The 15,741-nt window shown below is 47.4% G+C and overlaps 1 protein-coding gene across 1 annotated transcript in view; it reads right to left on the reverse strand.

Annotated features, from left to right (window-relative positions):
- The window catches only part of PNPLA7 (patatin like phospholipase domain containing 7), a 118,543-nt gene that overhangs the window by 10,956 nt on the left and 91,846 nt on the right, over positions 1–15,741 (reverse strand). Inside the window, exons 28-32 of the mRNA XM_042878729.1 lie at positions 13,384–13,500; positions 9,235–9,304; positions 7,219–7,335; positions 4,052–4,200; positions 2,524–2,676 (exon numbers count right to left, since the gene is read on the reverse strand). Of these exons, the coding sequence (XP_042734663.1) occupies positions 2,524–2,676; positions 4,052–4,200; positions 7,219–7,335; positions 9,235–9,304; positions 13,384–13,500 (606 nt within the window). The remainder of the gene's footprint in view (positions 1–2,523; positions 2,677–4,051; positions 4,201–7,218; positions 7,336–9,234; positions 9,305–13,383; positions 13,501–15,741) is intronic.

Genomic DNA, 15,741 nt, shown 5'->3' on the forward strand with positions numbered 1-15,741 from the left:
GTGAAGACTACTCAGCCCAACAATCAATGGGATCAATTAAGCAAAGTGCTATTTTAATTCTTAGAAGCCAATGGACCATTGATTTCTCCATGTAGGATGGAATGATATGCCACCTGACAGCAATTTTTTACAGCAGCAACATCAAGCATCTCAGCACATATATGCATACATCCTTCAAGCACAGCATTCCACCAACACTCACTTTGTGCTTTTTCACCTCTTGGATCAAATCTAGCAAAGAAGAGTCCCTGTGGCTTCCTGGTGCCAAGCACTCCTCAGTGAGCTACGCCACACAGCACCAAGCATACAAGAGCTGGCTTGCTGGAGCAGATACAAGGCCATGTGCACAGCAGCAAAGCCACACACTCCATGTTCCACCACTTTAAAAGCCTGAAGTAGCTGGCACTTGGGACAGTATCGTGGCATTGTCACTAGCAAGAAAACAACTGGAAAAACAAGCCAACTACTCCAAGTTTTGCTCTTCTTTTTTTTTCTAATCAGACAATAGGAACTGTGTTTAAGAATGAACTTGAAAGGACAGAGCAACAGGTGTTGGGAGCCCTGAATTCTATTTCCAGCTCTGGCAGCACTGTGCCTCGCAGTGCTGGAAGCAGCCCTGGCCCAGCTGCTATTGTTTCCCATCTGTTTTTTGGACAGGATTCAAAGCAGGGCAAGAACTTAGGGTGGAATTTACCTCTGATTGATTGTGGCTTATCAGCCAAGGCTGGATGTGACTGCCCAGGAGAAAGGGCCTGACAGATCTATGGCAGCCCAAGTGTCCAAAAGATCCTGAGCTTTGGGAAGTGACGTGCAGCCTGACTGCTACAGGCAGCTACAGAATAGAGATTTTGCTCCTGAAGAAGGGATTGCTGTCCTTTTGAACAAGCTGAATTGCAGCCACATGTTGCTCGTTTCTATTTTCTGTAAAACCCAAGTACACAGCTGAAATTAAAATCAACAAAACCACCAACCCACTGCCTCATAGCCTGCAGCAATAAGGGAATGCCCAGGATGCTCTGAAAGGTCAGCACAGCTTAAATCTCCCCCAGAGCCAAAGCCTTCTTTGCTGCAGTGTACGAAACAAAACCCAGGAAGGTGCTGCCCCCCCCACACCTACAGCATCGTGTGCCAAGAACTCGCTCACATAAACTGACACCTTTGACAAACTGCACTTTCCTCAAGCTTTTATTCCACTGAGAAAGAGTTGCCTGGTGTTTTCAACTCCCTGTAACTCCATCAAATTAGACAGAGAGTGAACAAGGGCTCGGCAGCTTACTGTTACTGTGGTGATGCATCAGACCTGTCTGTCTGTCAGGGTTTTTGAGGGGCCAGGAGCATCATTCTTCTCAATGAGAGAAGAGCACTGGAATCAGGGAAGTCTTACGTCCCCCACTGGCAGACCAAGCTCTTAACCCAGAGCTGAGACATCAGACAGCCTTGGGAAAATGGTGATAGTGGAGAATCAGCCCATGGCTTTGAATAGCTGCTCTTTGGTCCTAAGGACTCTCTTAAATGCAAATCTGCAGGGTTAATTGTGTTACTGATTTTGCTTAGTGTTTATAGGACAGTATTAGGGAATAATGCAGGGAGAGCAACCTGCAGCTTAATGAGTATTGTGGCTTCTCAGCACATCCACAAAACAGATCTACTTAAACAAAAACGGGTGTCTCGTCTTTTTCCCCAGACTAGAAGAGAGCAAAGCTATGCAGAAACACCTGAACGTGGAAAATACTTGCACAGCTGAAGCAAAGAAGGGAAAAAGACAGTAAAATAACTTCCTTGACAAGAGATAATGAGCTGAAATTGCTACCATTCCCTCAAATCAGGCAGAAATGTTTTGGTTTGCAATGCTGGATTCTGTCACCAAGACACCTCAATTGCACATTTGGAGTCGGTTCTTCCCGTGCTGATTTCCAGTTTGTAAACAAACAGAACCAAATCCCAAAGCTGCGTAACCTGGTGCCACCCCCCACCCACTGTGTCCTTCCACTGACATTGGGGCCACTCTCCCGATACGCTATCAGGTGTAGAGGAAAGATGGATGATATGTTTTATTAATAGAAGTGTTGAAATGTGAGCCAAGTCGGATATTTCAGTATGTCGCCCTCCATTTCAATGATTCACTGCTTCCCCGTAGCCTTCTTCAAATCTTTCATGTGACAACGAGCTCCATAATCAAGGAAGAGAAATGACACTATTTGACAAACCACAACTGCCCAACGCAGCTCAGACACCAAGGAGGTTTCACAAGCAGCTGAGTAAGAACCGGCACAGGACAGTGAGGGAACTGATCCACTTACAGGTTATTATATAATCACAATTACTAACTCAATTTCTGCTGGTAATCCAGTCTCACAGTCATGATATCATTCCAAGGTATTATTTAGTGTCAATTACTCACTCGGTGCCGACTCAATTCTCTTACTCTCACGCTGCTTAGGCACTAATGAGCCGTGGACATGAGCCGTGGACAATGAGCAGAACATCAGGGATGGGGAACTGCCCTCAGCAAGGGGCACTTACACAGATTTCATCGAACTTCCCAAAATCCAGCGTGCCGTAGCGGTCGATGGGGGGCCGGATGTACTCGCAGTAGTCGCTGCTCTTCACCATCTCCAGCTGCCGCACGCAGCACACGTAGGCGAGCCGTGTTTGGATCTCTGCCATGTTTGGCACCTGCCAACCAGGACAGACACCAGCATGATTAATTCAGAAATTTCAGAGCTCCTTCTGTACGCACCAAGTTATCTATCAGACTTAGTCCAAAAGCACGCAGAAGCCTGCTGAAGCTTCAGACGTCAGCCCCTCTGCTTCCCAAGCAGTGTGGATGGAGTGCCCACAGCCAAGAGCAGAAAGAGAACTGCCTTCAAAACACGCTTCTGCAGTGCAAGATTGAATAGAATCTTCCATTTCAAGACAGGGGTGGTAACTTAAGAAAGATGTGAGCTCAGGTGAGAGGGGCACAGTGGTTCTTCAACAGACCTCTACGAACCAGGACAGAGATCTCACAGAACCACAGGCTCGCTGAGCTTGACAGACCTCTCAATATTGCCAGGTCCAAGCCCCCTTCTCAGGCAGGGTCAGCTGAGCAGGACCACATCAGCTGGGTTTTGGTGCAGCTCCACAAGTGGAGACTTCTCCACAGCCCCTCTGGACGACCCGCGCCAGTGTTCCACAGATTTAAAGAAGGGAGAGTCGTAACATTTCACTGGGCACTACTAAGAGGAGCCAAGGTCTTTTATTTCAGCAGCCACACGTTCCCACTACTTGCTGGAAGCAGCACGGCCAACTCTGCTGAGACAAAGCACGGCACTCAGCAGCTGCATTGCCTCCATAAGGGAAGCCAGGCTGCTTCTCGGGGAGATGAGAGCTTTTCAGAGAAGAGAGTAATTAGAGGAAAAAACTTGTGATTACAGAGCAGTACTCACAGTTTGTAGTATTTTCCCTGACTTTGGGAAGCAAGTATTTTAATTCCAATTGCCACAAGGCAACATGTTAACTGCAGTTAGGAGAAGAAAAAAAACAGCATTCCCTTGGGGCAGCACTGCAAAGCCAGATAATTTAGGAAATGCAGAAGGATTTACAATAGAGCTGGCCTGACTGCATGCAGCTAGAAAAAAAATCATACTCTGCAGCCCAGTGTGTATATATGAGCAGCAGTTGTAACGTTAATTAGTGCCTGCTGCTAAAACCTCCTTAGTCAGCAGCTCAGAGATGCTAGGATACAAACACTGAACTGGACAAAGTTATTACTTCGTAAGTAAAGCCTGTAAATTATGACTTCATCAAAACTAACCACCCACCAGGAAAGGTCTCCGTGCTCTCCCAAATCCACCGCCTCTGCAGCCCACACTCCCCTCCCCAGACAGAGCTCTACCCCTCTTCTGTGATGGTTTCCTCAGTGTCACAGCACTGTCTGTCTTGCTTCATCCAAAAGCATGTGCTCAAATTCAAGAAATGATCTGATCTGCCACAGGTTCCTGAATAGTCAAGAGAAAGCTTCCTGCTCTGCCCATAAAACTAGGTGATATTGCAGTGCAGTCTGCGGTACCTTGACTTTCTCAGCCAGTGGATTCCACCTCTTCCAGAGCAGCCACCAGCCAGACAAGCAGTCGCCATAGTTGGTGAGGTTGGTCTCATCCCGGCTCCCCACATCAATGGCTATCACCACCTTAGCACCCATGGACCTCGCCACATCAGCTAGTGGGGAAGAAAAGGTCACCTCAGTACACTTCCAACAGTGATGTCAACTCCAGCGCCGCACAGACACAGCTTATATACACACTGCTCAAGACAGAACCTGACATGGCGCACACCGCGAGCATCTCCTTGAGCAGCTCCAGATGTAAACGTTTGCAGCACATCTGTCACAACACCATTTCCCCAGGTACACTCCTGCCCCACCTGCTCCACTCCAACTGTGAGATCGCAGCGTGCAGCACACAGCCCCCACTTCACTGCGGGGTGAGGCCACACCACTGAACTCCTGGGGAACCCCATCAGTGGGGGAGGCTTTCCCCAGAAGGACAGGCTGACCTGACTCACTCTGGCACCATTCTGGCACCAGAACCAACGTGAAGGCATCAGCAAACCTGCAAGCAGGCAGAAGAGAAGCACAGCACAAACAGCTGGTCTGGTGCAACCGGGGGCAACATGAAAGCATTCCCATGAAACAAAGATCTGGGGGACCTGGAGAGGAAACAAGCAGTGATGGCTGTAAAGAGGAGTCAGCAGTGCAGAGGTGAAACCCTGCAGAGCGAAGACAATGAAGAAAAGGAGCAGCAAAAGAAGCAGACAGCAGGGAGAGGCTGGGAGGATTTCAGTCTGCAAAAAGCTTTGGATCCAGGAGGAAGATTCATATTTAAAGTAGGAGAGAAATGAAGCAACACCTCCCACTTCAAGGTCGGTAGAAAGAGAACTAGCTGCAGCCTTTGGAAATGGGCGAGAATTTAGGAAAGTGCCAAAGGAGGGGAGAGAAGGACACACACCTCACACAGTGCATTTATATTTCCTCCACGCCCCCAGAGTCCAAGATAGTTGCAATTTCGAGAATAGTTATGCGTAGGAAAACCACAGCTTTGAAGAGCCAATTTATATGCTTAATTTAGATACACATTTTAATCAGATCTGTTCTGTAACTTGGATTTATATTACTGGGCTGGTTCAGTCTATTGTATCTTTTCCTCTTTGTGTCACTTGCATATACAATTTGTGCACTTTCCAATATGTACAGGTGGAAACAGCATCTCAATTTGCAATTCATGCTTTTGCTTACACAATCACACACAGCAAAGTCAGTGGAAAACTGTGGGGGTCCACTCTGTGTTATTTCTATTTCTGCTTTTTTAGGCAAACACCGCCCTGATCAGAAAATGTAGGTTGGGTTTGAACACCTAAACGATTTAGGATGCTCAGATGTAGTCTCTAACTTGGATTTCCTCTGATCTGTACACAGAATGCAACAACACCACACATCTCTCCTATCATGGTCGCCTTCATGACTCACCTTACCTTCCAGTGCTTCCTGCCCATGACAACAGGCCTGCCATAGAATGCACCCCAAATAAGCACAAGTGAATTCACACAACTTGGTCCATTCTGGGTTCCACTCTCGCTCCACATCAGCTGTCCTACACCCCAGTTCTACCTCTGCCCCACGCCAGCAGCTATCCATCCTCAGGGCACTCACTCCCCTGAACTGAGAGGCAGAGATGGGGAGCAGAATAATGCAGTTGTATGAGCTTCAACAAGAGCAGGTGCCGAGCGCTGCGCTTTGCTCAGAACAGCCCCATGCTGCACTACAGGACTGGGGCAGAGCGGCTGGCAAGCTGCACGGAGGAAAAGGCTCTGTGGGTGTGAGCTGACAGCGGCAGCAGGTGAGCAGCAGTGTGCCCAGGTGGCCAAGAAGGCCCACGGCAACCTGCCTTGTGTCAGCAGCAGTGCAGCCAGCAGGAGCAGGAGGGCATCGTCCCTCTGTACGGCACTGGTGGGGCCGCAGCTCAGTGCTGTGCTCGGTGCTGGGCCCTCACTGCAGTGCAGACACGGAGGCCCTGCAGCGTGTCCAGAGATGGGATGGAGCTGTGAGGGGTCTGGAGCACAGGTGTGATGGGGAGCAGCTGAGGGAGCTGGGATGGGTCAGTGTGGGGAAGGGGAGCTCAGGGGAGATGGCAGTGCTCTGCTATTGCTGACAGGAGGCTGTGTGAGGTGGGGTTGGTGTCTGCTCCCAGGTAACAGCGATAGGACGAGAGATGATGGGCTCACGTTGTGCCAGGGAAGGTTCAGGTTGGGTGTTAGGAAACATTTCTTCCCTGAAAGAGCAGCCAGGCACTGGCACAGCTGCCCAGGGAGCGGCGGAGTCTCTGTCCCTGGAGGCGTTCATGGACGTGGCACTGAGGGACACAGTCAGTGGGCATGGTGGGGATTGGCTGATGGTTGGACTTGACGATCTCTTCCAACCTTGATGATTCCATCTAACCAAGACCAGCTAAACCTCTCATGCTCTGGGCACGCAGCTCAGCCACCATCCCCACCCCCTCTGGCAGCAAGGACAAAGCTGACATCTGGCACAGGAGCCGCACGCTGGCATGGGGCTGCCCCCGCTCCACAGCTCATGCATCCCGCCAGCTCCTCCAAGACACACACTGGCATCTGATTTAACAAAACCACTGAAATACTGTTTCAATTCTATGGCTACATTACAGTTAAAACTCACAGCTGGACAATAAAGAAAAAAAAATGTTACTTGGCTGCTTTCAATACCAACAACCATTTACTTCCAACAGTCCTCCAGCGAGTGCTCTGATGCAGCATGTTCTACCAGTACAGTCACCAGGCTGAATAACGAGCAATTAATACTCTTGCTTTCTCAGAATCATTTGCTATTCATGTGATACTTTTTGAAAAGGAACAAGGACTACGTGCCTGAGTTCATTTCTGCTCTCTCCTTGCAGTGAGCACTATAATAAATTCAAAATGAGCTTGGAATTATGTGTTTGGAATATGAGTATCAGGAAATAGTCCATAATAAGGAACAGCCTTAATAAAGCCACAGTAACACAAACACCTAGGAAAGCAAACAGCGACTGCTGGTAACCACCATGAGATTAAAGGTGGCTGCAGTGTTGATCCTTGCTGTTTTGGAAAGCAACGACGAGAGAAACAGTCCTGCAGGCTGCAGTGTGTGCTCAGCAGCCTCCCCCACCCCACGTGGGCACCTACCAGGCAGGTTGTTGACGTAACCCCCATCCATCAGGAGGTGCCCGTCCTTCGGGTCGCAGAGCGGGGGCATGTACCCAGAGAGAGACATGCTGGCACGGATGTACCTCCACAGAGAGCCTGCAGGAGAGAAACGGAGCAGCAACAGCACTCATGTGCTGCCAGAGCTGGGGCCGGCCTTGACACTCACTACAAGGATCGGAAGATGGAGGTGCTCCTGACAATACTGTTAGGATGTGATTAAAGCAGTTTACTATATTTTATACCATAACACTGGCTAGGAAAAAAATAAATCAGAAAGGCCATTTGGACCCACGGCCAGGCAAAAGCCTTAGGAAACAGGGTTTTAAGGACACATCTCGTATTCATGGCCTGTAAGGAGATGTCAGCATATGCCTGACTGCAGGGATCATCTTTAGTGCTTTGTTGAGCTTACACTGGTAAGGAAAGGAAAAGGCTTCTCCCAGGGAGAAAGGAATAGGAAGAATAAGTAGATTAAGTGCAGCTAAAGCCATTATGTTCCACAAAGATACACAGAAAACAGGCTTTCAGCAGCAGCTGAACATAAAAAATACGGATTGCAGAAGCCCAGGAATTCTGCTTGCCCTGCTCTGCAAGAAGCAAACATCTCCACTTCACCACCACATATTGGCACCAGGTTCAGATCTTATCTTTGCTGAGCACATTTCTGTTAACAGTGCTGTAAAGAAGAAAGTTGACATCTTTTAAGCTGTTATAAACAAAGCTTAATCAAGTAGAAAATGATTGGCTCTGTTTCCTGTAAGACATTCTGCTTTAAGGTTCTTATTTACTGATTTCTCTTCGTAACATTTGCAACAGCTGAATTTGGATGATGCTGCATTTCCAAAGATGCTTGAGTCGTGTCTGAGAGCCGAAGCTTTAAAATATCAAAAATAAACAAGAACTGAAGTGTTGGCTCACTTCTCAGTAATTAACTACTCAGTGTTTCAAACAAACAACTCTTCCCAGTAAACCAGCAATTGACTTTTTGCTTTTTTAAAATACATAATGGTTCTCACTCTAATTATGACCTAAGCATTCCTACTGCTTAGCACAGGTCAATACTGTCAGCCTTGTGTCTTATTAGCAGCAGCTTTAGGTGAGTTGGAACTTCACTGGCCTAACCTGCTGTGGAACTGGAAAAGAATAACCTCTACAGAAGGTAAATCCCCTCCTGTGTGCCTCAGCCCCCTTGGGTTAGCCCCTCTTAGCCCTCCTTGGTTGTCCTTTGCTGCCAATGCCCCAGGGTTCAGTGTGGTTTCATGGCTCTGTGGCCCACATCTGGGCTGCAGGAAGGGACAACCCTACTGAAGGACAGCCAGCACAAAAGATAGAACATCACAGACGTGGCAGCAGAAACCTCTCCTCTACCCACAGAAATATCTGGGGCACCTGGAAGGCTTGAAGCATCTTCGCTGATGCCTGACTCACTGCACCATTACCCTAAATAGCCAGACAAAAGCTAAAGCAAATATCCCACAGGGCTGCCACCATATCCTGACAGCAGAGCAGACAGCTCAGATCTTTCTCCTCTGGTTAGTCACTGTAAACTGAATTAATTTTCCACCAGAGAAATAAAGAGGACTGGACACAAACGACAGCCTAACCCAGCTTCTGCTTCAGGCACCGGAGGCCTCTTTATTGGGAATACATCTTCATTTATGGAGAATTTGAATCTTAAATTGCTTTGGTTGCATTCATTCTGATTTATTGTTAATACACCTGCACTTCACAGAATGTTTTAAGGGCACAGAATGGCACCAGCGGACCCATTTGCTCTCTAAACAGTGAATTCAGCATCTCAGTTCATTTCTTCCCCACAGCTCTGTTCCTTGTTATGTGTACAACCACAGTTTGGTGCTCAACAAATAACAGAGGAGGGAGAAACAAAAGGAAAGAAAAATGTAAAGGGTCAGAGAGCTGCAGGGGCAAGGGCTGATGCTGAAGTGCCCCACCATTCCCACACACTGCAGCAGGAGCAGCTGCCTGCACACTTACCATCAGTGTGGACCCTCATTGCTGAGGCAGTGATGTCAGTTGTGATCGTGAAGTAAGGAATCCACAGATCCTGCAACACAGGAAAGCCTAACGTCACTGAATCTGCACCCCTGCATGTAAACTAAAACCAGTGCCTAACACAGAAACCAAAGCAACAGCGTTGGTATCCTGACAGAGCTGAGACAAATGTCTGGAGAAACCCCATCAGTGCTGTGCTTACGCTCATCAGTTTGTTTCCTATTCAAATACCTCATGCAGAACCAAAGCAGAAAAAAAACCATTTTTTTTCCTTCTGGACGAAGTATTTTTCACTGTCTTCCACACTTCACTTCCTGAAATCCCAGAACCCAAGAGACAAAAAGAGGTTCAGGACACAAGACTGGGTCCTCTGAGCAATCTTATTCCAGACTATGTGGCTTGCAAGTTGTACTGCATGGTGGTGAAGCAAGGGGACATTTCAGCAGAGGATGCAGAGCAGTACTGCTGAGACCCAGAGCTGCCTGGAGTCCAAGGCAGCACTAAGCTTGCAGCATGACCTATAGGAACATCCTGCAAGGCTGATCTTCAAGATGACCCCAGAAGTTTCTTGAGATATTGCAGGGTAAAATAGCAGCAAAGTGTGGAGCATAACCTATCTAACAAACAGGATAACACATGAAAAGAATGGCCTAGCCAAGTTCTTCACACATTTATTAAACACAGGCAGGATAAAAATCAACAAGCTCTGTTCCTTGGGGGTGAGCTCTCATTGGTTTCTATGCTTGTGCTCATATCTCACTGCTGGGAAATCTGGATGGGAGGGCAGCTTCCTGCTCTCAGACCACAGCACTGAGCCTCCTCTGCACAGCTTCGATGGAACCAAAGCCAAGCAAGGGTTTGGACTGCAGCTATCAATACAAGCTGAGCAGTGCTCCCTCTTTGGTATTTGTGGTGCATGTTTTGGTGCTGTCCCAGAGGAAAGGCTCAACTGTCAAGCAGTTCTGTTGTGTTTGGTTTTTTTCCTTCTCCTGGTGAGTTCACTGTCTCAAGCAGCTCTGCAAAGACGCTGGAACTGGGCAGGACTAGCAGATGCTGCTCAAGTATTACAACCCATCTGCTGCAAATGCCATGGGAGGGAGGATCCACAAAGTGTGGCTACAAGAGCATTGGGGGACCTCTCCACACTGAAGATATTCTGATGATCACAGATCTCAGAGCATTTTAAGCAAAGATACAGGAACAGGGAAAGAAGTCTACGTTACGCCTCCTTCCATATTCATGCAAACACCTGCATGAAGGAGATAAAACCAAGACCTATCATGCAGTCGTAACGTTGGCATTTCTTACACAGCTTCATTTGTTTAGGAGAAGGAACACTATCCAATTCTGAAACAAGACTTGAGAAAATCTTGCTTTCCTGATTCCTCAGACCTGAGCCTGCAGCTGAGGTGGTCTGCAAGAGCATTCCGTGTGCCTGGCATGAGGGACAAAAGCCCCAGAGCCAGGTACCCCGCTGCACAAAACCACAGCATGGCTGAGGCTGGAGGCATCTCTGGGTCCACCTGGTCCCACTTGCTCCGGCACAGACACCCAGGGATGGGGCCCAGACCACATCCAGAAGCTTTGCAAGGCGTCCAAGGAGAAGACCCCACAGAGCTCTGCCATACATGCTTCAATTTGACACCTCAACTCTTCCCAAAGGAACACTGCAGCTTGCAGCTGAAGAACTAAGGCTCTGAATTGAGGCTAGAGAGCTTGCTGCTCTTCAAGTGAAGCCTCTGGGTCCCTATGTGAAAGGATGATTCCTATCCCACCACCAGCACCCTGCAGTCTGCCTGGATGCCAGGCTTCTGCATAACTTGTTTTAATGGCAGATGAGGAGCATCTCCTGTAGATGTCAGCACTCTTACCACAGCAAAGGCTGCCTCCCTCCACCAGGGGTGGGTAGTTTCAGAGTAACAGTAGCTGTGTATTTTGCTTATATCTTTCGTGGGCCCTGCCTGGCTTTCTGTTCATGCTTTCCTGACAGAACAGCCTGGTTTCTTCTTCCAGAGCCTTTGGCTGACATCTCTAGTGGCAACCATGGGGGCTGCTGTAACCAGGGCTCCACAGACAGCTCTGCTGGGATCCCAAGATATCTATTAACAAGAGCTGAGAGAGAGCAAGTGCTGGAGAAAATGAAAACCTCCCTTTCAATGACAGAAATAACAGTTCTGTGTAAGAGGTTACATGCCCTGGCTGTAATGTGGAGCAGAGATGAGGGCATGCGGGAGAAATGCAGGATGCACCTCAGTGCAGGATAAGTAAAAAGGCTCCACTTCTTAATTCTAAGCATTTACCAGGGCACAAGGGTCAGCACCCAACATATCTCTATGGGCAGAAACTTCTCAGGTTCTGCTGTGTCCAACAAGAACACGGCTGGGATGGAGCCAAGCACCAAGTAGAACCTAGGTTGTTAGGGCTGTAATCAACTCTTGCTAATGTTTATTTCTGGTTGGAAATCATCAAAAGCACTCCAACTACTGAAGCACAGAAATTTGGAGTCTGGGACACCTTAAAATAATGCTTAAGAACACATTTCTTCAATGCTTAATGCTTTTTAATTTAGCTTTTGTCATTTTATAAATTACCCTTTACACTTAGGCAGCTTTCAGCTTCTGTCTTTCCACTGACGTGCCTGGCTAACCAGCACTGACAGTATGAATTGCAACTAGAGGTGAATGCCTCCTTCCTTGCAGGGGCACACATCTCCCTCTATCAGCTGGAAGACATCCACGGTCACAGCCTGAAGGGTTTGCCCTGTGGCACTGCACTCAGAGGTGATGCTATGTATGCCTCAGAGCTGGATTCCTCTTGGACAAACTTCCCTTCCTACAACCACAAGGTTAGGACAGATCACGGAATTACAGCTGTAATACATAAAAATCATAAGGTAGGGAAGAAATCACTGCACCTCAAAGGCAAGTACAACAAATTGACTGCAATGATGGTAGTAAACCAGGGGGAGCAAGAACCAGCCAAGATCAGGCAGCATTCCTCCTTTTGCCATTCACTTCTCCTCAGTGCTCCATGGCTCCTCCAGAGCCCCACGGCTCACGCTGCAGCACACCATGCCATAATTCACACCAGGTTAACTGGGAGAAGGCAGAGCTCAGCACCACCATGAAGATCTCAATGCTTTGCAGCTCCTCCGCTGCATCGAACCAGACAGACAGAGCTGCTGTAGTCACCCAACGCTCTGGTTTTCCTATCAGGCACTGCTGAAACCAAATATAGAAGCTGGAGTGCTCCAGGAAGGGACGTGCACGGCTGGAGAGCTAGCAGGATGGCTGCTGCCATCCAAGTAACAACAAAAATAATTCCAGTCTCGGGTCTTATCACTAAAACCTGCACAGCACAACACTATTTTAAGCCCCATGTGATGATTAATCATTTACTTTCATCCTTGCACTTACGTAGGGAATGTTTCAGATTATGCAGCAAATTGTCAGTGTGTTTTAAATATATTTATGAATCTTTTATCACAAGGATTCCAAACACAGGAATAATGTGGTTAAGACTGTAATGAGGTAAGACTGCAAGGTACCCAAATCTCCTGCGAGCCCAGTGGTGGAGAAACAACCACTGATAACTGACTTCACAAGCTGCAGCTGGAGGGAAGCAGGACTGTGCACAGGGTGTCAGCTCAGACGGAGCACACAGCACCCGGCGATTACAGCACTGTGTGTGGAGCAGGGAAAGCCTGGATGTTATCTCAGCTTTCAATAGGCTGTTCATAAGCCCACAGTCTTCAAAAACCAACAGAGCATGAAGCCATTGCTGTCCTGTTAACAGCATTCTTCTGTAAGGTGCTGTAAGGGTCTCTCAGAGTCACATTCCGTAACCCAACTATAAAACCATCTCGGCAATTTGACTCCAGGGACAACTGAACTTTTGCTCTCAGCCAAATGGGTCCCTCTGTCAAACAGGAGTAGTGAAACTATTGCTCTTGTGTATTCCTAAATTCACCAAGATGAATGAACATCCACCATAACATGACATTCCTGGTTGCAGTGTGTTCTCCAGCATCCCACAGCCCTGTACCTAAAACTAGAATGGAAGAAAGACATTTCTCACAGCAGAATGCAGTGCAGCCACATATATGTGTGCACAGTACAGCAAGCAACCTACCTCAATCTGTTTATCCTTGAAGATGTTGCTGATGCTGTTGTTAAAAGTTGCTCCAGAAAACATTGAGGTTATTGGATACGTCAAGTCTACAATAGTCTTAAACACTGAATTCATAACCTAAAAAGAAACAAAAACAAAAAACATTTCAAGTAATTCATACCATTCACATGCAAGTTGAGAGAGGGCACATTCCAGACTCTACAGCGGACGTGTGGGAAGCATTGCTACTGCTGTGCAAAAGTCATCAAGGGGACAGAAAAACAACTACAAATCCACAACCAATAAATCCCTGTACAGCATCATAAACACACACCAAAAGGCACCAAGCTCTGCACTGGTTTGCAGTGAGGCTATGGAGGACTGTGCATTTGTGTCCCTTCTACCAGGAAATCCAAACTGGACTCCAACTCCATGGGCCCATTAACAAAGGCACAGAAATGGTACAAATTATTTTAATAATAGAAATAAATTATTGATTATCTCCCTTCTGAGTTGAAGCTACAGTGTGTTTAGGATTTACCCTAATGTACACAGTTTGCCTGCATGGAAAGGAAACCCATCCATCAGTAATACAGGTCAGATACAGATCCCATTGGTTTCCTCAAGCACTGCACACACCACTGTACCACAGCAGTGGGCAGGCACTGGCAGCCATGTCTCTTCCAACACACAAGCTGTAACTCAGCTCTCATGGTTTCCTCTTCCTTTTCTTCCCCTCCTCTCCATTTCAGATGTGGCACAACCACACACTAACCTACAGATGAAATGATTTCAATGCAATTAATAACCCAACCAGCATTATGGCCACATCAGTCCTGTAACCATGCTATGGAACTCAGCGTCTGATAAAGCCCAACGAAATGCTGTGTCTGAACACATACCAGATTCAGTTAACACACAGCTGAAGACAAAAACAAACCACGAGGAATGCCCCAGGCTGGATGTGGCTCTGGGCAGCCTGGTCTGCTGGTTGGCAGCCCTGCACATAGCAGGGGCTTGGAACTGGATGACCACTGTGCTCCTTTTCAACCCAGGCCATTCTATGATTCTATGAATTTACTCTTTTATAATCAAATAAGGCCTCACTAGAAAAAAATAAACATTTATATTAGATGAAATATTTTATCCTCCAAGTTGCTCTGCAGTTTAACAAACATTGGCAGACATGGGCAGCATACACAGCTCGACCCCCACAGCATGAAGAAGCCTCTAAAAACCTGCATCTATTTAAAGCTCTGCAATCAACATCTGGTGTTTGCTTTACTCTAGCAGTGATGTGAATGATTAGCCTACATTGCTGTGCCCAGCTGCTTTTAAGCATATATGATCTACCTACTCAGAGGAAACACAGCCATGCACAATAAAGGGGAAGAAGAATCTGGAAAAGCAAGTATACAAAGAGAAAATGCGGGAGAAGCTGAGAGTCTCAGCACGGGGCCAAGGAGCAACCCGTTAGCACTGCTCACACAGGGGGATGACTGTGCATCCAAACTGCACGTCCCACCCCAGCCTAAGGGTCACATGGAATTGGTTTGGTACTTAAAATGGGGATTTGGCCTCTGGTGGTGCTCAGAGCATTGAGTTCCAGGAAAGAAGAATTTGCAAAAACTCCATTACTTGATACTGAAGAAGGGTGTCTCCATAGGGTGCAGCACACAGCAGGCTATCCTTGTTGCAAATGACCTATATATGGCACAGTCTCTATATTTTACCTGCAGTTAAGGCTTGAAGTAATTTTGTACATGAACAAAAGCTTTCTAATTAATGGCTATTTCTTAATATTCTCACAAATGAGAGCTGCTGCTGCCATCCATCTCCCTCTGCCACCTGAGAACAGCTGCACCCACTGCACCGACCATCCTCCAGATGAACACAGCCCTTTGGAATGGCTCCCACTGGGAGGGACTTTTAAAAGCTCCCCCATGGGTAAGGAATTTCAGCAAGGGAGAGACAGGGAAAGAGTGGAACAACAAGAAACAGGTGAGAATAGGCAAAAAGAACTGAACTGGTACCTCTGCCTAGTTTGCTCTTTGGTGCAGGACGGTTACAAACTGGTGTCAATACCAGGGTAACCCCAGGGCTTTTTTTTCACCCAGATATTTAAAAAAAAAAAAAAAAAAAAAAAAAGCAAAGGTATGGGAAAAATTTGTTGCAAGTAATACAATTAAAAGCAGGAGTAGAAAAATTATCACAGAACCATAGAATGGCCTGGGTTGCAAAGGAGCACAATGCTCAATCAGTTCCAACCCCCTGCTGTGTGCAGGTCACCAACACCAGCCCAGGCTGCCCAGAGCCACATCCAGCCTGGCCTTGAATGCCTGCAGGGATGGGGCATCCACAGCCTCCTTGGGCAACCTG

This window comes from Lagopus leucura, unplaced genomic scaffold, assembly GCF_019238085.1.
Source record: "Lagopus leucura isolate 7727_CA_CO unplaced genomic scaffold, USGS_WTPT01 Super-Scaffold_100022, whole genome shotgun sequence".
Lineage (NCBI taxonomy): Eukaryota > Metazoa > Chordata > Aves > Galliformes > Phasianidae > Lagopus > Lagopus leucura.